Here is a 24,498-nt window from a genome sequence, read left to right as displayed (position 1 = left end):
TTGCTACTTCCTGGTCCACAACAGCCACCTCTTCTAGTCTTTGTTCCTTCTCATTTTCCTCGTTCATCAACCCTTCAAAGTACTCTTTTCATCTTCCCATCACACTACTGGCACCTGTCAGAAGACTTCCATCCCTATCCTTTATCACCCTAACCTGCTGCACGTCCTCCCCATCTCTGTCTGTTTTGCCAACCGGTATAGATCAGTCTCTCCCTCCCTACTGTCCAACCTATCATACAAGTCATCATAAGCCCCTCATTTGGCCTTTGCTATCTCTACTTTCACCTTATGCTGCATCTCCCTGTACTCCTGTCTACTCTCCTCAGTCCTCTCAGTGTCTCACTTTTTATTCTTTTACCTCTTTCTCTGTATACACTCCTGTACCTTCTCATTTCACCAACAGGTCTTCTCATCTACTTTCCTTCCAGATGACACACCAAGTACTCTCCTACCTGTCTCCCTGATCACATTAGTTGTAGTTGTCCAGTCATCTGGAAGCACCTCCTGACCACCCAAAGCCTGTCTTAACTCTCTCCTAAAAGTCATGCAATACTCTTCCTTTTTCAGCTTCCACCATTTTATCTTCTGTTCTGTCTTTGCCCTCTTGATCTTCCTCACCACCAGAGTCATCTTACACACCACCATCCTATGCTGTTTGGCTACACTCTTGCCTACCACTACTTTGCAGTCATTGATCTCCTTCAGATTACACCGTCTACGCAAGATGTAGTCTACCTGTGTGCTCCTACCTCCACTCTTATAGGTCACCCTATGTTCCTGCCTCTTCTGGGAGAAAGTATTTGCTATAGCCATTTCCATCCTTTTTGCAAAGTCAACCACCATCTGTCCTTCTGCATTCCTCCCCTGGATACCAAATGCACCAACATGTCCATTGAAGTCTGCGTCAATGACAACTCTCACTTCTAGGTATGCTCTGCACACTTCATCAAAGTCCAGTCCCTATAATGTTTGCTGTTCCAGGCAATATTATGGATGATTTGGATCTGTAACTGTAAAGGAACGAGTCTAAGTTTGTGTGTATAAAGTGACTATAAAACTTATTTCAAATCACAATTATAACAGTGTGCCTGCAGTCTCAATTTAAATCTTTACATTTAAAAATTTACCCTTGCAGCCTACTCTGTTCCTTATAAAACTAAATTAATGTATTGTTGTAATGTATAAAACTGCTAACTTTTATACTTAAGGAACCAGGAAGCAAGAGGTTCATGAAGCTCATGTGGATTTCATAGTGAAAGATTCCCAGCCTTTCACTTTAGTGTCTGATCCTGGCCTCTGTGCTCTGGTGGCCAGACTGGAAGCCACACACACCCATTCATCTAGGCAGTTAGTTAAAGCCATGGTGGAGTGGAGGTATGTGGAAGAAAAGTAGAAAGCCAAGGCAGTACTGCAGTACATTGACAGTGTCAGTCTGACCGCAGACCTGTGGACCTCTATCAAGGTGTTGCTGTCACCTGTCATTCTGTTCATGCAGGTGAACTGTCTACCACCCTTTTAGGAGATTGGTCTTTTCCAATCAGTCACACGGCAGAGAATATCACTGGAACTGCTTGGAACTTTAGTAAAGAATGGGCCCTTGACGAGAAGGAAGTGTACAGTAACCGATGTGGCGGCAAATATGATGGCTGCAACAAATATTCTGCAAAAGTGTCATTAGTTCTGCCTGGCACATGCTCTTAATTTAGTAGTTAAAAAGTCCATGGATGCTACTCCTGGACTTGGTGATATACGCTAAAAAACAAGGCAGATGGCTACATCAAGCACTACAACAAAGGAGAAGCTACAGCATATCAAGGTGCAAATGGGCCTCCCTGCTTATAAATTGATTATTAAGGTAGACACTCAATGGAACAGCACAGCAGCAGCTTCATTTTCATGTCTGACTCAGTAATGCCTCATCATTGATGAAGTATTGTTACTGAATTTAGGTGCTGGGAACAATGCAAACACTTCACCTGCAAATTAAAAATGACATGTGTGTGGTTGATTCCTTTCCACTGTGTGAACAACAGAGCTTGAAAATAAGTTTCTTGGAAAATAAAATCTGCTTTGTCCGGTGGTACCAGTCCTAAATGTATAATTATATATGTTTGAGCAGTCAAAATCACTGTCTACGGGAGTTTTAGTAGATGCAGAATTCTGGGAGGTCCAGTGTTAAGGTGTCTGTGCGTGTGTTTGTGTGTGTGTCTGTTTGTGCATGTATCTGTGACTGAGTGACTGTGTGAGAGGGAGAGAGAGAAAGAGATACAGAGAGCATGTGTGTGCGTGCGCTATGTAACAGTTAAAATATCTATACAGTTTATGAATCATTCATTTGAACTGAAGTGAGAATGTGTCAAACTAAGAGCAAGCAGGTAAAAAAAAAACTGACTGGAGTGGAGGAGGTGACAGATGCAACACGACCAGTTTACAGCTCTGTCTGGTCAAATGCACCACGTACATGCAACAAAACAAAACAAGTTCACCAAGTAACCTTAAACAGACCAAAATAGAGGCAACTCACGCACAAAGAAATCAGTCAATGTCTGTGGGGTAGGGTGGGTGACAACAGTCAGTTGTGAGGATTTTACAAACACGAGTTTTGACGAGTTTTACTTGTACCGTATGCTTACTCGTCAAAAATGCGTTATCTGAACGGGATACTCTGCTCAACCCTAGGTAAAAGCCTATAGGCTTGTGAAATTCCTGTCCCCCAGAATCAAAAAACATCTCTCTCATTACAATATGTTGTCAGCAAACTCAGACACCAAATGCTTTCCATCAGTTCATCCATTGAATTTTGAAAGATTTCATACTTTTATCCACTTTCTTTTAACCTAGAGCATAACCATGTTTACATTCTACCTAGAACACAAGCTTTGTTAACATCATGGATAGTCAAAACAAGAAGTTACCCTTGCCAGTGTTCTCAACAAGAATATATCTTGTTCTTGACTCATCCACCGAAGAGGCCATCCGCTCTAGGGCTTCTTTCCAGTTTTTATTGTCATTCTCCTCTGATTTCCCTCTTCCACTCGTCATTTTTCTGAGAGTCAGTGAGAGTTAATTCGAGTACAAATTCAAGAGAGATAGCGAGATATCAACAATGAGAGACAGAAGAAAAGACGTCTGTTCTCCTTGAAAGCCAGAAGTAAAGTGTATCACTGATAATCGATAACTCTCAGCTGTAGCGAAGCCATTATGCTGCTACACAGGACAATTTAAACAAGAGACACACAGAGTGGGTTAAAAGATATAGTCTAATATATTTTCAGGTCTTGAATGTATTGAATGATTTATGACTATTAATAAAGGCAGACTGGTTAAGGGAAGTATTCAAACTTTTTCAGAACAACCTCGATGTTGGTCAGCTGGATTTAGGATATTTCTGTTGCTAGTTATGGCCAAATGAGCCCTTTTGAGTACAGAATGTGGAATGGATCTTGGCCAGATGAGCTGCTTCATTCACAGACCCAGAACGGGTCCGCCCGTCGTTCATCTCCGGACTTTTATTTTGAATGACAGGCGGAAGTGGTTTGTTGTCTGCTTCTCTATGAACACAGCAGGCTTAACGGTGTTGCTCCGGAGGTAATTGGCAGCAGCTAATTGGCTGAGAGGGCTGCTGGATGTTGGGCTGGTGTCTGCTCGTTCGATGCCCATCAGGTCGTCGGATCCACCTTCGCGTTCGCGTCTCTCCGCGGCGGTGTGCGGCCGCTCGTCGCGCTTGTTTCTATCCATTCCTATCCAGTCTTCTGTTCGCAGGATGCGACGGGCCCGTGGTGCTCCGCGCACGTAGGAGATAGTCGTCAGCAGCTCATCCATCTCTGGATTCCAGAAGCTTAATCTTCAGTACGGAAAATTAACGACAGTAATTGGGATCATACAAATCAGAGGAAACCAGAAGGTAAAGAAAGCAGCCTCCTCCATCTTGCCTCGGCGGGCTGTGGCTGAACATTTAAACGCCTTAGGAATCATTTATCCTCATGTGTTTCAGAAGGAATATGGAACATTGCTGTTCTGCTTTAGGTCCTGGCGACATTGAGGTCACACACACACACACACACACACACACACACACACACACACACACACACACACACACACACACACACACACACACACACACACACACACACACACACACACACACACACACACACACACACACACACACAGATGGGGTGTGTTACGGTGTGGTTGTAGGTAAACTGTTGATGCTGATTGGCCTACAGCACCACTGATATTTAACTGGCTGCTTCAGCTTTCTGGGATCATGCACTGTTTACCACAGTAACTCAATTTATCAATAAGACTCTTCTGGTGTATCAGTTAATGAGAATGACCATTTCATCTGCTTGGCCTGTACCTAGCCTTGACACGCATCAGAAATTATTGGGATGAAATTATATTAATTCTGATATTCATGATATACATGAAATGTATGTCATGTATCTAAATATGTGACATATGTTGATTTAAGTGGAATGCAAACAAGTTGGGGCGGCAATGGGTCAGTGGTACAGGACGTGGTAGAGCGTCCTATGATTCATGATTGGTGGTTCGATTCCCGCTCCCGCCCAAAAAAACACCCGGAGATGAGCTGACAGTGGGAGGTGTCAGCTCACCTCTGGAGCACTGCCGAGGCGCCCTTGAGCAGAGCGCCGTCCCCCTTACAAGTTGCTCATTTGGACGCACCACAAAGGAGCAGCCCACCACTCTACCTCCTCTGCATGTGTACAGGCCCCCTGTGTGTGTTTGTGTGTTCAGGGCCTGTGCACACATGTATATGCATGATTTAAAAACTACTTAGAATGTGCCACTAATTTCCCTGCGGGGATCATAATCAATATTTAAAAATTTTTTTAAAATTAAATTATCTGCCGTTGCGAAAGCTAATTGCAGTTGTTAAAATTTCGTAATAATAAGAAAAATCTCTTGTAATGTTTGTTAATGCACTCATCCCAAGGAGTGAAAAGATCCTAAAATCCTCTTTCAAAAAATGATGAAGTCAGACACATGATTACACTTAACTCAGCTTATTCTTCACAGACAGTCAGACACACCACAGACAGGGTATTATGCAAACTCCACACAGAAGTGTGTCTTCACCAGCACGACTGTCTTTGTTGGCCATCACTGCCAACCACTGCACTATGATTAATGAAGTTTATGTATGCTGCAAAACACTTATTTAAAGCAAAATAAGCTTAAAATAAGCATTAGTTAGTAAGATGAAAGTATGAGACTGTCTTGCTCAGAAGAAGGAAAGCTCAAGTAAAAATTGCAAGACTCATATGAAGAAGGGATTTTCTGCAGACAGATTTATGTAGCCTATATGACTTGTCCTCCATTGCTTCATTGAGTCTGGAGTAGGGGACAATGTTTTGGATGTATGTGTTGGAGAAGTTAATCAACCTTCAGGGTGACATTAACTACTGAACATCTCATCTCATTTTGGGGACGGCAGTGGCTCAGTGGTAGAGCGGGCGTCCTATGATCACAGGATCTGTGGTTCGATTCCCGCTCCTGCCCAGCCATATTCGGAGTGTGAGCTGACAGTGGGAGGTGTCACTTCACCTCCCAGTCGAGGTGTCCTTGAGCAAGGCGCTGTCCCCCCTACAAACTACTCAAATGGACGCACCGAGAAGTCGCTGCCCTTCACTCTATCTCCCCTTGTACGATACTAATTTGCATGAAATATGTTGATTTGCTACTAGTGTGTTGTGTGTTTGTTTCAGGGACCTGTACAAGACATTGTATGCATGTTTAACACATATACATATGTACTGTATGTATGGTATATATAGTACGAGTTTAATCTTAATCTTTAATCACTGTTTACTTACAGTATACGTAAATCCAAAATATAGAGTCTGTAGCTGAGCAGTCAGAGATGAGCTCATGCTCATAAAGCACAAGGTCTGTAAAGACAAGTGTGTAAAAGTTCACCAGAGTGATCAGAGTCTGGTGTCCAGTTATCAGCAGAGGTTAGTTCCGGTGCTGCTGTTGTTGTTGAGAAAGTTCATGCCTTTTTAAATAAAATTATTACTTAAAACTCAGGTTGCTTTTGCTTTATGTTAAATTTAATTTGAAGATCCTAAACAGTTTAATGGGATACAAACAAAAGGCAGCCCACTACTGAAGTGTGTTGTGGTACCACAGCTGTGCTTTAATCAGAAGTTCTACTTTGGTGCTTTTTGATAAGAAATGCGCAGAAAAATTTGCTGAATAGGTACAAATTTGGCTCAGACTTGGCTATACTGCATTGATTTGTTGTACCAGATTAATCATGTGTGACAAAGATGGCTAATATATTTAGTATGGGCAGCACGATGGTGCAGTGGGTAGCGCTATCACCGCACAACAAGGCGGGTCCGGGTTAGAGTCCCGCTCTGTGTGGAGTTTGCGTGTTCTCCTTGTGTCTGCGTGGGTTCTCTCCGGGTTCTCCGGCTTCCTCCCACCTCCAAAAACATGCGCTTCAGGTTAATTGGCTGTTCCAAATTGCCCGTAGGAGTGAGTGTGTGTGCATGGTTGTATGTCTCTCTGTAGCTCCACGGTGCACTGGCGTTGCGCCCGGAGTTTGCCCCACCTCACCCCCAATGACAGCTGGGATACACTCCAGGTCCTCGTAACCCATGCGGATGAAACGGTCAGAAAATGAATAAATGAATAAAATTAAACTTGTTTTTTAATTTTAAAATAGTGTCCAGAGTCCAAATACCAGAGTTCTGTTTTTAAGGATTACTCATGATTTATGGCCAATCCAGAGAAGAAAAGGTGGTATTAACTGAATATACAGTAGTATATTGTTAAGGATGTTTATAGCTTAGTTCCTGTGGTAGAGTTGGCCTTCCTCCTCAGTTTGTAAATCCTGTTCCTCTCAGCAGTGCTTGAGATCAAGACTAAGTAACCCACATGACATTTTACATTTGTCTGCCACTGCTGTCCAACCATCAGTACTTAGATCCAGGTATCAATTTCAATCTTCACTTTAGTGTCAGTGGTTTATCTGTTTTCTTTTTTTTATGCTTTTTTTCCCAGAGCATCACATAGAGTTGTATTATACAAAGTTTCTGTATGTTTCTGCTGTAATTTTCAGTGTGCCCTGATGTGATCATCTGAATACTTAAATTCCGTAACCTCATTGTTTGTTGTATGTAAATGAAAATGTTGAATTTATTTATATTAATTTATATTTACGTCTTTGATTGTTGTAAATATTGTCTTCAGGGACTGTTGGCCCTCAGACAAGTTTGCATTATCAAATCTGGCCCTCCTTCCAAAATGTTTTGGCACCCTTGCTATAACTGTAGGAGGTGGTGACCTGACCCAACCTGTGTACTCTGTGCTCCTCTGCAGACTTGGCTCCTGGTGTGATGGCTGTGCTGCAGATACTTCTCCCCTGGCTCCTCATGTCCCTCAGTACTCCCAGTCAGGCATCTCTCTCCTGTTCTGTGAGCTGTCGATGCTACAGCCTTACAGTGGAATGTGGCTCCACGGGCCTGAGGGACATTCCCAAACACATTCCTCCAACCACCCAGGTGGGTTTGCTAGCTGCAGAACCTGGGGTGGACAGAGGGGATGCACCCCCAGTGTCTGTACCTTCTTCTGACGGTTTAGTTCTATCTCATTGCCACCATTTATTTTACTTATTTAGTTAATTTTTTTCAGACATGAAATTGCAACAGACTTCACCACCTTCAGAACATCTGAAAAAAGGGCCTGATGGGTAGAAGTCATGTGGTTTGTGTAGTTCCCATCCCCAGAATCAACAAATCACCTCTCTCATCACAATATATTGTCAACCAATTCATACATTAAATTTGGCAAATAATTCATCGTGGCACATTGCTGTTTTGAATCGTCCATTCAGTCCAAATAGACTTGTGTCTGCATACCTCTTCATCAGTTCCCTGAGTGAACGAAAGTTTTTGTTTAGTGACTTTTAGTAGTAAATGCAATGTGTTGTGACCAGAAAGAAAGAAACTTAAAAAAGTCCACCCTGTTATCCCCTATGGGGAAATTGTCTTTTTCACTCCACAATACAATTACATGCATAGACAGATTGTGTTAGACCATGCATACATACGCATTGTTGTGTACAGGCCCCTGAAACATAACACACTAGGGGCCTGTAGGCATGCAATTAGTAACATCAAACAATATACAGTATATAGGGGGAGGCAGAGTGATGGGTCGCGTGAGGGATCGCGCCCCAAACGAGCAGCTTGTAGGGGGGACAGCACCTTGCTCAAGGGTGCCTCGGCAGTGGCTGTGAGGTGAGCTGACACCTCCTGCCATTACCTCACACTCCGGAGGATGTCTTGGCGGGAGCAGGAATCAAACTGATGATGGCTGGGCGATGTCTGGTCTTCAAGACGTCTGCTCTACCACTGAACTACTGCCGCCCCACACAGATGAGTAATGGTGTTGACACCAATCGAATTAATTGTCCTGACCAGCTGAGATAATGTGAGAGTCTGTGTTTGCCCTCTCTTCTAGTCACTGTTGTCAGTAGCCAATTTCGTGGTCCCGGCATCCATTGCTTTTTTTTCTTTCCCAGTGCTTCTAGCTCAGTCTCAGTTGTGACCCAGAGCATAGTCACATTGACATTTTATATACACAGCATATATGGCTCAGCATATATGCTGAACCATATATGCTGAACCATGCAGTATGGTTAAGCATATATGGTTATGCTGAACCGTACTTGCAGCTTCCTTGGATGTGGGAAGAGAGATGACAAACCATCTCTCTCTCTGTCTCTCTGTTTCTGTCTCTCTCTCTCTCTGAAAACGCAGGCCAAAGGGAAGTTTTTTGAAAACACCGGGTATGCGTTGTCATGTGGACGCTGTACCTGAAACTTTTTCTATCGGGGCGTCATCTCCCTGCCATGAAAACCGCTGTGACGTTAGTGTGTCTGACCCATGTCTACATGGACACACAGAATGGACAGAGTTAAAACCACTATTTTCTGACGTATAACAGCTTCACGTCGAAGACATGTTGATAACCATGCTTGACAGTTGGATATTTGTTCATCTGTTTCTTTATGAGTCAAAGTTTATATATTTATTAATTCATCATTCATTCATGTTCCTCGCCGATGCCAGTTCTGGGTCAGCAGGGGAAATATTGTCCAAAAAATAAATAAATTACCTAAGACCTGCCACAGTGGACAAAAATGTTGGTATGACCCGAGCAGAATCACTGGCTATGCCTCAACGTTACAAAAGCACAGTCATTGTCCATACCCCAACCCCAACCACCCTCCCCTCACTGTACATGTTTACTGTATTTTCATTTTCGTCATGTCCAAATGATCATTTTCCATACTGCCAGTGTGTGTGTGTGTTTGTGTGCTCGATGCGCCTTCCCCTCCCCGTGCTCGAACCCCTGTGCCGGTCGTCCTTCTCCCCGCCGTCCATCCCCTCTCACCGGGGGCTGGTGGCGGGTGCAGTGCATTTGGAGTTAAACAAAAGTAACTTCTGTTAGGAATTTCCATTTAACAATGGAAAAGACCACAAAATGAATCTGCTTACACAGACAGTTAACACAACACTGGTCTATCTGGTTCTTGTCTATCACATAATTTCCTGAACACAAAAGTACAGCACATAGATAACTGATACATGTGAGGCTGAGTCAGGCGGCTGGTGACTCAAGGACAGTCTAACCCAAACACTATGAAGATCATTTGGGGCTCTGCAGAGGTTTGTTCCTGCGTCTGTATCCTCACCAACTTGTAAACTGCTTGGAATCAAGGATCTTCTAACCCTTTTTCACCTCTTTAGACTCTGAATAATTCTCTGGTCGATTAAAGTTATTACGTGAGTGGCTGAATCTTTGTCACAGCAGGATTGCAAATCCTAATTTTTGAGCTATTTGCTGCAGATAGATCTGTATTGTGTTGTGTACAGGACTTTAAACCTAAAATGCTGCTTTTGTACCGACGGTGGGGTCACACTATTTCTCTTTTACACTCTTTTACACTCTATTCTGTTACACTCTATTTCATTCTTATTTCTATAGCGCTTATTTCTCACTTCTCTTAGTTTGTAGTCCCCCCAGGTCCTTCAGGAGTAAAATTACTTCTGGATATTTTTGTGCCTAGGATGCAGCGCAGTCGTGGTATTCTCAACCTTTTAGGGCTAGTATGCCGATGTGACCCAGGGCACCTCTAAACCCTTTTAAGATTGGTACGCCGAGGCAATCTAAGTATCTAAAAATGTTTAGGTGGTGTACGCCGACTCCCACCAGGTCCTTTAACCTGGGACTCTCCCAGTTTCCCTTCCTGACCAACTTTTTCACAATGCAAAACACAACTTTAAATATTTATGTTGAACTGGTGCCTATTTGTTACAAAATTTACATAGACTCACGTGATCAACCAGGCAGGCTATCCAGCAGAAGTTTAGAGAAGGTTTCTGCTTACCTTTTGTTTGCGCAGTCAGATACTGCCTAGTTCCCACAGAGAATGCCACCTCTCTCGAGTCACGGGTCACGTCACCATTTTGTTAGTGTTTTGTTCTGGACAAAACCCTCTTCGGTTCTTTAGCTCGGTTGAGAGGTGAATCTTCAATAATCAGACAAACTGTATTCTAAAAAGAGTTTACTGAAGAAGTCCTGCAGTTTACAAATTGGTGAGGATACAGCACTGGGCTCTCCAACAGACACAGGAACATACCTCTGCAGAAGGGCCCCGAATGTTCATTGGTTGTGATCTTTATAGTGATAAATTAGACCGCGTAAGTTAAACGCTCCAAATCAAGGTTTAAAGTCCAAACTTACGTATAAATTTTTGTTTCTGGCACTTAAGTCTTATGTTGTGGGACAAAAAAGTGAGAGTAGGAATTAGGTGGGGTCCGAGTGCAAGACGTCAAATAAAACTTGTTTAGATAGGGTTAAACTGGTGGAACTGCTGACTGCTCAGAATGGCCACATCTGGGGACACAGTGATTCAAAAAATGGTGGCAGCTGAGTCAAAATCAGATAGCTGAGTTGAAATGTTATGCAAGCTTGCCAAAATTAAAATCAACCAAACTCCAACCCAACTAGCAAATGAGATTTTTGAAAGATTGAATAAATGGTCTCTAAAACTTATTGAAGAAGGTCTGATGGGACCGTTTTCTGATCCCAGACCAACGAGCTCACAAGTAATGAACATAATAAAAATAAAAGAACGAAAATATGACGCATTTAAAACAAACTTTTGAGAAACGAGTGAACAGAAAGACATTGGAAAAAATGGAAGATGATTTACTAGGGGTGTGATTCAAGATTGTATTTCCTTCAAATTGTGTAAAAAAAAGAACAGAACACACCTGCATGTCCTGTCCATGACGTGTGTGATGAGGGAAGGGCTCTCCTGTTGCGGCCAGAGCTCATGAACAAGGGAATCAGTTTTACTAAAGATAGGGAGGACGTTTATTTTGAAAACAAGAGTAACATTCCATTCAGGAACATGCCAACTCAAAGTAGGGAGGAACAGTTCACCAGTGGGACTTATGACCATGCTCGAGAAATGTTACAACAAAATAAGCCATCAACCACAAATGTCGCAGCTAGTCCAGCTAATCAACAAGCTCTGCGGCATATAAAAGAGGGAGTGTTAAAAACTGAAGAGGTTGGAGAAACAGATGATGCACGTCATGCACGGGAATTATTAATTGGTTTTTTTATTTGATTTTTTCACACACACACACACACACACACACACACACACACACACACACACACACACACACACACACACACACACACACACACATCCATCACTGCCATCACTAAAATTTACATGTTTTGCATACTTTTTTATTTTGCTGACAGTTTTGTTCACAGGCTTTCTGCAAAATGTCACACACTTCAAACTCATATCAAGTGATATTTTAGCATCCAGTAGATGTTTTACTAGAGCAAATGAAGCATCGTGAAGCTTCATACCGCAGTGAACCGATTGGGATGAAAAGCTTCAATGCTTCATGGGGCTTCATCTGCCCATCACTAACTCTAAACATCGACTTCCCAGTTAACATAATTTTAGAGTGTCATTAACTGTTCCAAAAATTTTCATGTTTTTGAGCAGAGTCCAAACAGCAGAAATGACACAGAAAATGGCAATGATTTCTGAGTGAAACTAGCTGGCTAGCACGAACACTCTGTCCAGCTATGTTTTCCTTTCGGAATTCGGACTATTGATGTAGTATCCAAAATGCTCCTCGGGCATCTGACAAAAACGGTCTTTAAGTAACTACATGCAGTTCTGTTCATGTAGTCAGCGAACAGAAGTATCACCGAAATTTCTTTTCCATGTGCTCTTTTGACAGGTGCCTTTTCTTTTAACGTTAGCACCTTTCCCAATCTCACGATTACTTAGCTATCTGTCTCCATTTACCCTATTAAAATTGATCTACAGCTTCACAATGCCCGCCCAGCGCAATCCATGATTTGCAAACACAAAGTCGTTACGTCACCACGTTGATTTTTGACAACGTTAGATGTCCTTGGTTTATAATTATATATAACATGATTGTTTTATCATGGAATTTGCATGGGTTGCCTCTCTCTCTCTCTCTCTCTCTCTCTCTCTCTCTCTCTCTCTCTCTTTATATATATATGTATATATATATATATGTATATATATATATATATGTGTATATATATTTTTTTTTTAAATTTATTTATTTATTTTATACCCTGCATCAAGGCAAAAAGTCTGCATTCGTAGTTAGTTTAGTGGCTCTAGTGGTTTTTTTCTTACACATGAACATATCTTCATTGTTTCTTTTTAATCCATTTATTTTCTATTCTGAGTTTCTTCCACATTTCCTGAGTCACAAAACGAAGTGATCCTAAAGATATGTTTTTACATGAACTTTGTTCCATCTTCACCCAAACCGTGTCCGTGTCATTATTTATCCAAATAATTAAAGCTTGAATTTGTGCAGCCCAGTAATAATAGTAAATAGGGTAGGTTCAACCCTCCCTTGTCTTTAGGGTGCAAAATTGTTTTATAAGTGTTTTATATTTAATAATTATATTTATATTTACTTCTATGTTGCCATAGAAATTTTGATATTGTTTTATCTAATGTTGTTAGGATAGAATTAGAAATTACAATGGTGGAAATTACAATCTTGGTAGTATGTTCATTCTCACAGTTTCTATTCTTCCCAGTAGGTTTAAAGGGAAGAATACAAACTTCCCTTTAAACTGGGGATATAGAACACAAAATATCACTATTTGCAGATGATATATTAACATACATAAGTGAGCCATCTTCATCCATACCAGCACTTTTGAATAACCTGGGGGAATATGGAAAACTATCAGGATATAATACAAATAAATCTAAATCAGTAGCCATGATGTTACCAGGTAAATATCCAACTGAACTAGAAGAGAAGACCAAGTTTAAATGGACAAGCAAAGGATTGAACTATTTGGGCGTTTTAATCACCCCTGTCACATCACAAATATTTGAAGCAAACTACGGGAAATTGATAGGTGATATAAAAAAAGGACCCAGAAGTGACATGTGTTCCGGTTTATTCAGACAGCTCATGATGTGCTCAGTGGCACCAGCAGCATTAGCTGTGGATATGTACCAGAATAAAAAAGTGCTCCGGAAATTCCCTGTGTAAATAAAAGGGTCAGAGGGAGACAGCCAAGAGTTCAGTGTCAGTAGTGCACAGCTTTTCCCTCACCACGACCGTGGTGTGCAGCATGTTGTCAGTGTCGTTGCTGTTCAACCAGGTTTCAGTAAAAGCCAGAATGGACAAAGTCCTGTATTCATGCAGTTGGTTTATATTAGCTTGTTGCTCATCTGGTGAGCAACAAGTAACCCCATGGCATCACTGATAATTTCTATTGATTTGATTAGTGCTAAAGCAGTGGAATGATTCTTTTTGAAACCGTACTGGCTGCTATTAAGCAGATTATGCTTTTTTGTGAATTTTTCCAGTCTGTTATTAAGTAGTTTCTGTAGGATTTTTGATAATTATGGCAGTATTGAGACCGGTCTATGCTTTGTTAATTCACATGTGTCCTCATTCTTATATAATGATACAACTTTGGCAATTTTTATTTCGTTGGCAAACACCGTAGTTTGCAATGATAGATTCCAAATGTGCATCAGTGGTAATAGTAATTTCATATCAAATCCATTCACGTCAGTAGATGTTATTGCTCCATATTCGTTGACTAGGTGTCTTTGTGTCCGTCAGTGGCACGAGGAACATAGAGCTGGGATTTCTCTCTCCATTGTTATCAAAATTATCCCAGTGCAAGGGAGAGATGGGAGATGTTTTTTTTTTTTCCTTTTTAGGCCACATGAGGCCACAAGAGGACACAAGTCAGTGTCTTTTTGTGCCGGTCCCAACCCGGATAAATAGAGGGTTGCGTCAGGAAGGGCATCCGGCGTAAAACTTTTGCCAAATCAAACAAGCGAATCAGACCTATGACTTCCATACCGGATCGGTCGAGGCCCAGGTTAACAACAACTGCTATCGGTGCTGTTGACCTACAGGGTGCCGGTAGAAATTGGGCTACTGTTGGTCGAAGAAGGAGAGAAGGAAAGTGTGATCGTAGGAAGAGAGAGGAGAGGAACGCCAAGAGCATAGCACTGAGAGTAGGGACATTGAATGTTGGAACTATGACAGGAAAAGGTAGAGAGTTGGTTGACATTATGCAGAGGAGAAAGGTAGACATACTGTGTGTTCAGGAAACCAGGTGGAAAGGTAGCAAGGCTAGAAGTTTAGGAGCACAGTACAAGTTGTTCTATCATGGTATAGATAGGAAGAGAAATGGTGTAGGAGTTACACTGATACCTCTACTTACGAATGTCTCTACTTATGAAATTTTCTACTTACAAAATTTCTCAGCAGGAAAATATTACCTCTACTTACGAAAGAAATTTCGACTTACGTAATGTAAATCACAGTATCGGCTGATACTGTGTTCGAATCTCCCACAGGTTCCTGAACACAACATTCTCATAGCTGCTCTGCCATTGGCTATTACCTATTATGTATCTTCCTGGCATCCCATTGGCTAAGAGGGATGCCACTCCGCCTCTGTGTGGAGCTAGATCGGTGCTTATGGAGTTTTCGGCATTCGGCACTCGACCCGTGAGGTAGTCTGATAGTTTTGCGCAAATACAATAACTTTTTGATTACGTATTCGCTATGGACCCCAAGAAAGTGATGGAGAAAAGACGAAAAGAAAAGATGAAGAAAAGAGTTTTTTCGTCCATACAAACAAAGCAAAAGATCATAGAAAAGCATAAGAAAGGGATGCCTTTGGTTAATCTCGCCAAAGAATATGGTCGAAGTACATCTACAATCGCCACGTTATGAAAACAAAAGGAAGTTTAAGGTGTTTAAGGCATTGCGTGGGTGGTTTGAGAAGTTCAAAAGGAGGACTGGAATTCACTCTGTTGTTCGGCATCGTGAGATAGGAGCGCATGAACCAAAGAGGGCAAAAAACAATGGGAACAGCTGTTAAAAAGTAAATGACCATGATTATTATTCTTTACTCTATTATTTGTTTTTTACGTTATGCGCAACTCTCATTTATTGTGTAATGATCCAATTGAAACATGTATTTGTTACATGTTTTGATGCATTTTTATGCTTTATAAAACATTTATGTCAGAATTTTTGTGGGCTTGGAACGGATTAGGGCATTTGCATGGAAAACGCGTCTCTACTTACGTAATTTTCTACTTACGAAATGTCTTCCGGAACAAATTAATTTCGTAAGTAGAGGTACCACTGTATGTTGAAGGAGGAGTTTGTTAGGAATTTCCTGGAGGTAAAAAGAGTGTCAGATAGAGTGATTAGTCTGAAACTAGAAATAGAATGCGTGATGTTCAATGTTGTTAGTGGGTATGCTCCACAGGTTCAGTGGCAGCCTGCTATCACGGACCTCCTCCAAGAGAGACTGAGGACCTGCTTTGTAACCCTTGCCATTAGGTGGTACAATGAGACTCTCAACAGGGGTCGAGGGGAGTGTCTAGGTCAGGAACCAGTGGATGAATGGGGGGTAGGAGATGGACTTGAGCTACACTTGTAGGTTTAATTGAGATGCAGTGTTCTCGTTTGCGTGCGTCCTTGCGTCTTTAACGCACATTTTTTGACAGGGACGCACGACCGTCAGACAGTGCATCCCTGGGACACAATCTTTAAATGCACTCCCAATCAACAAAAATATTCACAATTTTTCCATTTCTCCACTTAAATTTCAAAACCCAGAAATTGCCATTATGTTTTGATCTTGCACGAGAAACTTGCGCGATTACCTCGTCACGAGACTCACCTGCGTGATTCATTCATTCATCTTCTATACCGCTTCATCCGCCATTGTGGGTTGCAGGGAGCTGGAGCTTATCCCAGCTGTCTGAGGGCGAGAGGCGGGGGAAACTCTGGGCACAATGCTACACAAGCATTTTTATACTCAAACAGTTGTGATGTTAATCATAAAAATATTAAATTTAACAGTTAGTTTAGTTTTTATACTGTTCTATTGGCAAAACTAAATTCTTGCCTTTGCTTCTACCATATATTATGTTATTACTTTTTGGATACATAAATGTCATGTTGGGATGCAAAATTGTTCTTGAAGCGCATCCCAGGGATAATATACTTTCTAAAGGTAAAATTAAGCCTGTCACATGATTGTTTTGATGTGCCTGCTCATCATGTGGGCCTCCAGTCCATCCATCCATCCATCCTGATATCCATATCCAAGTCTTCCATTGAGAAGCTTGAAATGCCTTATTGAATATTTAGGTATTAAAGCATAGCAAGGGTTACCATACTAGTGTATTGACCAAATTTCTATTTATTTCCACCATTTTGTCCTCTACAGACAGTTTTTCTGCAAGACAATGCGATTGGTCAGATCCACCAACAGGACCTCACTCTGCTGAAACACCTGCACTATTTATACCTACAGGTAACAAACTCACGGACATATATGAACAAATTTACAGGTTGGATACAAAGAACCTTTGCTAACTTGATCCAGGTTTTTTTGTTTGTTTGTATGTTTTTCTGGGTTTTTTGATCCACGGACAAGAAATTCCTGGTCATAGCAAATATGGAAAAGTATGTTCTCGCTAGTTAAACTGGCACACTACCACTAAGACTGTACATGAAACACCACAATTTGTGAAACATTCTATTTTAATTAACCGCCACATCAGTTGTGGTGGTTAATGTCTTTTCTCTCTCAACCTTTTTGTAACTAGCTATTACTACTACAAGTTTGCAACTTAAAGTTCATTTACTCAAATGAATGTGCACTAAAAGAAAGAAAGAAAGAATAATATAATGTATGGTAGTGTGTGGTTCCAGTTCCCAGTTTCAGAACGCTGTTGAAGATAAATGAGAAATTGCAATTAGGTACCTCAAACCACTCCAGTTAATAAAATTACACTCCCTCTCCCTGGAGCCACAGTTGTGTTCCCGTTCTCTCTCTCTTGTTCTTTCTCTCTCTGTCTCTCTCTGTTGTTCTCTCTCTTTTCTCTCTCTCGCTCTCTGGCTCTCTCTTGTTCTCTTTCTCTCTCTCTCTCTGACACACGCACGCACACACACACACACACACACACACACACACACACACACACACACACACACACACACACACACACACACACACACACACACACACACACACACACACACACACAAAGCCCCTTAACATTCCTTACTTTAAAGTTCCCTCTGCAGAACCATATGAACCAGCTTTTCTGTCTTGGTATATGGATTTGGATAATTACACGTAGATTCAGAGCTACTATGTCGAGTTGCATGTGGTGTGCAGCATCGAAGAGAGTCCAGTGGCAGACTAAGGTAGGCTTGGGCTGAAGTGGAAGGGAGGCTGGAAATCACGTATCTAGAAAATGAGGAAGAATTTACGTATTTCTACTATAAAGGAGAACAATACAGAAAAGAGTTTGCTCAGACTTTGCTGAGGAGTTGATTGTTCAGCAGGGGCTAATCCTGCAGGGTTAATTGCTGGATGAAACTGTAGTGTTCCAGTTACCTGCACCAGGAGGATCTACTCAGCCTTTATATATAAGATTTGTACACATCCACAAAATAGAGGAAATCCGCTTCATGGATGAGACACCACTGTAGTAGGTGCAGTTACTTTGTCTTCTAAGTAGCAAGAAACTATTACACCATTAAATAAAGCCCAGGTTATTGTTGGTAAAAACCGTTCAGTAATTTTGTGTCGCTTCGACATACTATAATTAACCTCTGATGCTTGTGGCAATGCCTAATTTTTATGCACAGATGATGTAAGTATGCCTTACACAAAGCAGTGAACTGCTGGTTTGAGGAACACTATCACTCATAATTAGGTGAGTATAGAATATGGGAATATGGGTGTAATGAAACTCTTTTTGAGATATCTGAGCTGATTTAGCACTGTACCAGCAGAAGGTGGCACAAGATGGTTTTAACAAATTTGGAAACAATAATGTTGAAACAGAGGAAAATGGATTTACAGAGGCTGGCTAAACTCATTTTTGATGATATAACCCCAGATTTGCTAAAACCTGACATTGTTAGAACCAGCTGTTGGTAGGAATTAAATGCTAACCAAATTGAAAATGTCATATACTTTAACAGGATATGATTCAAACAGAAGAAGCAGCAGCACTAAATGACTAACAGCATTTTTTTAGTGTGAAAGACATATTAGGTGAAGAAGCTGCAGTTCCTGTCAAATATAAAGTGACAAGTAACAACATTTTGTTTATTCACCTTCATATGTTCTTCTTTCACCTCCAGAACAATACCATCTCAGCAGTGGAACCGGGGTCTTTCCACAACCAGGGCCAGTTGCTGGAGTTAGCTTTGAATGGTAACCGGATCCACCTGGTGACAGCTGATATATTTCAGGGACTCGAACATCTCCGTATTCTTTACTTAGCAGGAAATGACATCACACGCCTGCAGGACTATACATTTCGGGATTTACAGGTCAGACACGTTCTCTTCACATGATTTAGTTAAAGAAAAAATGTGTTACGAGGGAGCCGCTATTACGATATAGTGGACAAAAAATAGTTAATGTTAAAATAGTTATCTATGGGGGTGCACTGGCTCAGTTGGTAGAGCAGGTTATCCAATGACCGTAGGATTGGTGGTTCAATTCCCACTCCTGCCCAGCCACCTCGGAGCGTGAGCCGACAGTGGGGTGCGTCAGCCCACACCCAGAAGCGAGCAGTGCCGAGGGAAGCGCCCATGAGCAAGGTGCCACCCCCCCATAAGCTCCTCATTAAGGCTCACCACCAAGGAGCCGCCCACCACTCCTACTTCCCCCCACTGTATGCCCACAGGCCCCTTGTGTGTGTGTGTGTGTGTTACAGGGCCTGTAGACACCATATATGCATGAGACTAAAACTAAGGCCTTGTTCAGCCTAGTTGCCTATATCCGATTTTTAGCCCATCCAGATTGATGTTGCATATTACCTGTGTAGTCTGAACAGTCCCAATCGGATTTTTGCGGGACAGATTGAAACCACATTCGAGAGGTATTTTTTTGTCGGATAGGGACAGAGCCATCCGCAATCTGAATAGCTCCCAACACTCTGATCGGATATGGCAGACCGCGAAGTCATATTTGTGACGCGAGAGGGAGGCGCCAGAAGGAAGAGTGGCGATCATTACGGAGTGGTTAAATACGGAAAAAACTGTAAAAAACTGTGGTGAGACCAGCAATGTTGTTTGGTCTAGAGACAGTGTCACTGAGGAAAAGACAGGAGACAGAGCTGGAGGTAGCAGAGATGAAGATGCTGAGGTTCTCCTGGGAGTGACCAGGAAGGATAGGATCAGGAATGAGTACATCAGAGGGACAGCACGTGTTAGAGGTTTTGGAGATAAAGTCAGAGAGGCCAGACTGAGATGGTTTGGACATGTCCAGAGGAGAGATAGTGAATATATTGGCAGAAGGATAATGAGTTTTGAACTGCCAGGCAGGAGGCCTAGAGGAAGACCAAAGAGGAGGTTTATGGATGTAGTGAAAGAGGACATAAAGGTAGTTGGTGTGAGAGAAGAGGATGCAGAAGACAGGGTTAGATGGAGGCAAGAAGAAGAAGATACTATGCACAAGCCTGTAGGCATGCAGTTGAGGGGGAGGTAGAGTGGCAGGCAGCTCCTTCAAGGTGCGCCTCAATACTAAGATAGCTTATAAAGGCGATGGTGCCTTGCTCAAGGGCACCCCGGCAGTGCTCGGGAGGTAAACTGACCTCCCATTTTCAGCTCACACTTCAGGGTAGCTGAGCGGGAACGAGAATCAAACCGCCAATCCTGTGATCATTGGACAACCCACTCTACCAACTGAGCCACAGCCACCCTGCCGCCATGTTTGTCCGGCTTCCTCCTACCCCCCAAGTTAATTGGCTGTTCCCAAATTGACCGTAGTTTTGAATGTGTGAGTACGTATTTGCCATTGTATATGTGTGGCTCCGTGGTGCACCGACATGGCCTTTGGAGTGTACCCCGCCCCCAGTCGACTTGGATAGGCTCCAGCACCCATGACCCACAATAGTGGAAGATGCAAATTTAGAAGATGAATAAATGATTACTAGATGATAAATTTCTTTCATCCGCTTTCATTATCATTAATTTTAACTATTCAAGTCAAGCAATGTAAAAAACATATTCTTTGGAAATTGAGAGGCCCTTATTTTCAACACATACTTTAGTCAAAAACAAGAAACACGCACACACACACACACACACACACACACACACACACACACACACACACACACACACACACACACACACACACACATTCACATTACATATATTTTATTGTCGATGTTTCGTTTATATTAATGTTAACTTTCCACCAGGATAGCAGTTATTCATCACTATCTGTAACATATATGACATGTTCCCCTTCCTTCATAGCGCCTCCAGGAACTTCATCTGCAGCACAATAGTATAGAGATGTTAGCAGAACAGGCACTTGTTGGGTTGACTTCACTGGCTCTGCTTGACCTGAGCAGGAATAATCTTCACACCATTGGCCCTGAATCCCTGCGACCTCTGGTTAGCCTGCAGGTGCTGCGCATTACAGGTAAGACTGAAGTACTGACATACAGTACATGTTCATGGAAAGACACGAGAGAAAAACCTTGAGATAACTGACATTCATATTTGTTTTTCAAGCTTTAAACAAATTGCTTAAATTGAAAAACCAACGGATACTCTCCTCCATATCTGTGTATGATTCACTCTTGAAGCTTGTCAAGACGCTTGCCTCGGTCACATGACTACCTTCTTAAAAAGGCTGCTCCAGCCAGTAATACAGATTACCGCTAAATTGAAACTCCAAGGGTAGCAAAAAGAACAAAAAACAAATGTTGTTGCAATGTTACAAGGACGGTAATAAAACTGCATACATATTTTTAATTCATATTTATTATTATATTTAGAAAAAACAGTTTTTGTGCTGAATGGAAAGGGCTGTCAGTGAAAATATTGCCTGACGTGAAACCGGTCCATGGCACAAAAAAAGGGTTGGGGACAATTGCACTAACAGACAGGGGAGACAGAATCCCACCGACAGACAAAGGCAGACACACACACACCAAATACACAAAGGGAGAGAGACACAGACCAGCAGGCAGTGGGAGAGAGACTGTTCAAGCAGACATCTTGTTTTGAGACTGGAGCTGTTTCTAACTTGCTTCGGCCATGACCACACGTAGCCGGTTATATTTTTCTCTGACAAAAAATTGTGTCTCTGTCCACATGTAACCGCATAAGTATGTTGATCAAAATGTTTATAGGCATTGCAAGCCTGTAACAACTCCGACAACAACAGAAGCAAGGACTGGGACATGTGAAAATTCTCCCGCCATTCCTCCTGGAGGACGACTTTCATGTCAATGTTCTCCCACCAGCAGGCTGTGCGAGCCTGTCTGATCCAGAACTGATGTTTGCGTCTTCGGCGAGGAACACGAATGAGTAAATGAATAAATGAAGTTTCTTGTCATTGTACATTGTACATAAAAACAGGGTTCCATTGACAACAAGATTAGCACTATCCCTCCAGGTGCATTAGTAACAAAAGGAAAACAACAAAAATAGAGATGGACCAAATAATATTAATATATGAATTATACAAACAATATACAAACTTTATGACTCCAATTAAAAAAAAACCCAAAAGCAAATATTCAAGGGTTACATATGTTTAACATGTCTTAGACGTGAAACATTTATCTATCAGAAAATAGAAAACCGTCTCTGCTCAATGTCAACCAGCAGTACTTGGTCTTCAGCAACAAGATGGCTAAAAACGACTGGAGAATTGTTGACACCAACACGGTTTTAACAACCTCCATTTTGTTTGTAGGAAGTCACAGCAGTTTTCGTTGCGGGCAGGATGTATCAAGACTGAAAGCTCCTGCTACAGTCGTCCACACACAAAAGCATACCCGGTCTTTTCAAAAATCTTTACTTTGGCCATCATTTTTGTGACAGATATATGTGTTGTCGTGTGGACAACAGGCCTAACCATAAGAAAATATATTAGTTTGTAAAAATACCCGACTACGTGTGAACATGGCTTTCGTCCTCTTGTCCTCATGCAGTTGGGACATGTCAGGGAAATTCTTCCTGCTTAATGAGAGTTCTGTGAAGTTCTGTTCTGTGAAGTTCTGTGAAGAATTATAAGTTACGGACACATTGTGATCAGTCATTTCTCTTTAATACATACCAGTATGGGGTGCAGAGCACTTTGAGAATGATGCTGACAATTGTTACAGTATTTGATCTTTTAAACCTGTTTCAAGCCCATCCCAAAAACAGATTTACATTTTATAGCATACAGATATTTAACCCCTGGTTTCCCAGACTTCCTGGCATTGCACTCCTGTCTGCATTCTTGATAGGAACCCCAATAATACTGTAACAGGGCAGCAAGATGGCACAGTGGATAGCACTATTGCAGCAAGAAGGTCCAGGGTTTGATTCCACCTGGGGCTTTTCTATACCGAGTTTGCATGTTGTCTTTGGGCTCCCCGGCTTCCTCCAACCTCCAGAAATATGCAAAATTTGGTAGATTGGTGACTATACATTATCCGTAAGTGTGACTATGAGCTTGGGTGTGCCTTCAGTGTGGCTTGTGATGAGCTGGTATCTCGTCTGGGGTGTACCCGCCTGTAGTCTGCTTGGACAGTACCCATCAGATTTGTGACCCACAAGGTGGATACGCAGCTGTAGACAAGATGATTACAACGATGGATGGATGGATGTGTCACGGGGTCGAACACGACTGGTAGAGGGAACCCAAAAGCACGACAGAGTGGCAGGTGGGTCTAGTCTCAAAAAGGGTTTAATTGTACAGGTAGGGTTCAGGTTCCAAGTAATCAGTCCAACAGGAAGAGGTATCCAATAAACGACAGGCGAAACGAGAGTCCAGAATCAGGCAGGGTCAGGCACAGAGCAATCAACAAATGGCAGACAGATCAGACGAGAAGCAGGCAACAGGGTGGGTCAAGAAATCACACGGGATTCAAACATGGTCAAAATCAGGTAGGATACATAGGCTGGAGAGTCAGGGCGGACATTAAACAATCTGGCAGAGAGCAGAAGGCTGAGCTGGCATTTGAAGGGTGGAGGTAGATTGGGGAGTGGCTGTTGGTGTGTGGAGAGAAGGCAGATGACTGGAATGAGCTGATTGTAAATGAGGGCAGAATCTGAAATGACATGATATATTAGTAAGAAAGAAAACGGAAACTATTGAACCCGAGATGTGACTGGATGGATGGATGGATGGATGGATGGATGGATGGATGGATTGATGGATGGATGGATGGATGGATGGATCTTTTGAGTCAGAGTCTCACTGTGCACACAACTTTACTGACTGTCCCACTGTCTTCTCTGAGTGAAGAAATGTTGTCTTTGTTGCTTGAGAATTGTTCTTATATATGAAAGAAGTGCTGAAATTTAAATCCTGTATAACAATACTGAGTACTTTATAGTACTTTTCCTCCTTATGGTTCATGGGGGTTGCTGAAAAGTATCTCAGGTGGCTATGGGCGAGAGCGGGGTACGCCCCAGTGCGCAGGTGTTGCCATTACAGTGCACGGACACACACACACACACACACACACACACACACACACACACACACACACACACACACACACACACACACACACACACACACACACACATCTACAATTAATTTGAATTACAGTTATCCATCCATCCATTTTCTTGTGGCTAAGATGACCGTAATCATCTCGTCTACAGTCGCTTCATTATCTTTGCGGATCACGGGGTTTGCTGGAGGTTATCCCAGTTGACTGCGGGCGAAAGGCAGGTTACACCCTAGACGCTTCGCCAGTACATTGCGGAGCCACATGATAGATAAACAATCACTCACGCACACCCACACCTACGGGCAATTTAGATTTATCAATTCACCCAAGCTGCAAGTTTTTGGAGGCAGGAGAAA

General features: G+C 42.1%; 1 protein-coding gene across 1 annotated transcript in view; it reads left to right on the top strand.

Moving 5' to 3' along the window:
• Positions 1–3,709: 3,709 nt before the first annotated feature.
• LOC137599199 (leucine-rich repeat-containing protein 24-like) overlaps positions 3,710–24,498 on the top strand; it is a 29,311-nt gene continuing 8,522 nt past the window's right edge. The window contains exons 1-5 of the mRNA XM_068319977.1: positions 3,710–3,904; positions 7,360–7,541; positions 16,870–16,956; positions 18,804–18,995; positions 20,934–21,102. Coding sequence (XP_068176078.1) covers positions 7,377–7,541; positions 16,870–16,956; positions 18,804–18,995; positions 20,934–21,102 — 613 coding nt within the window. The 5' untranslated portion in view covers positions 3,710–3,904; positions 7,360–7,376. The remainder of the gene's footprint in view (positions 3,905–7,359; positions 7,542–16,869; positions 16,957–18,803; positions 18,996–20,933; positions 21,103–24,498) is intronic.

The sequence above is a fragment of the Antennarius striatus genome, chromosome 7 (assembly GCF_040054535.1).
Source record: "Antennarius striatus isolate MH-2024 chromosome 7, ASM4005453v1, whole genome shotgun sequence".
NCBI classification, from domain to species: Eukaryota; Metazoa; Chordata; class Actinopteri; order Lophiiformes; family Antennariidae; genus Antennarius; species Antennarius striatus.
The sequence above is the reverse complement of the archived record's forward strand: the minus strand, read 5'-3'. Positions and strand labels throughout refer to the sequence as shown.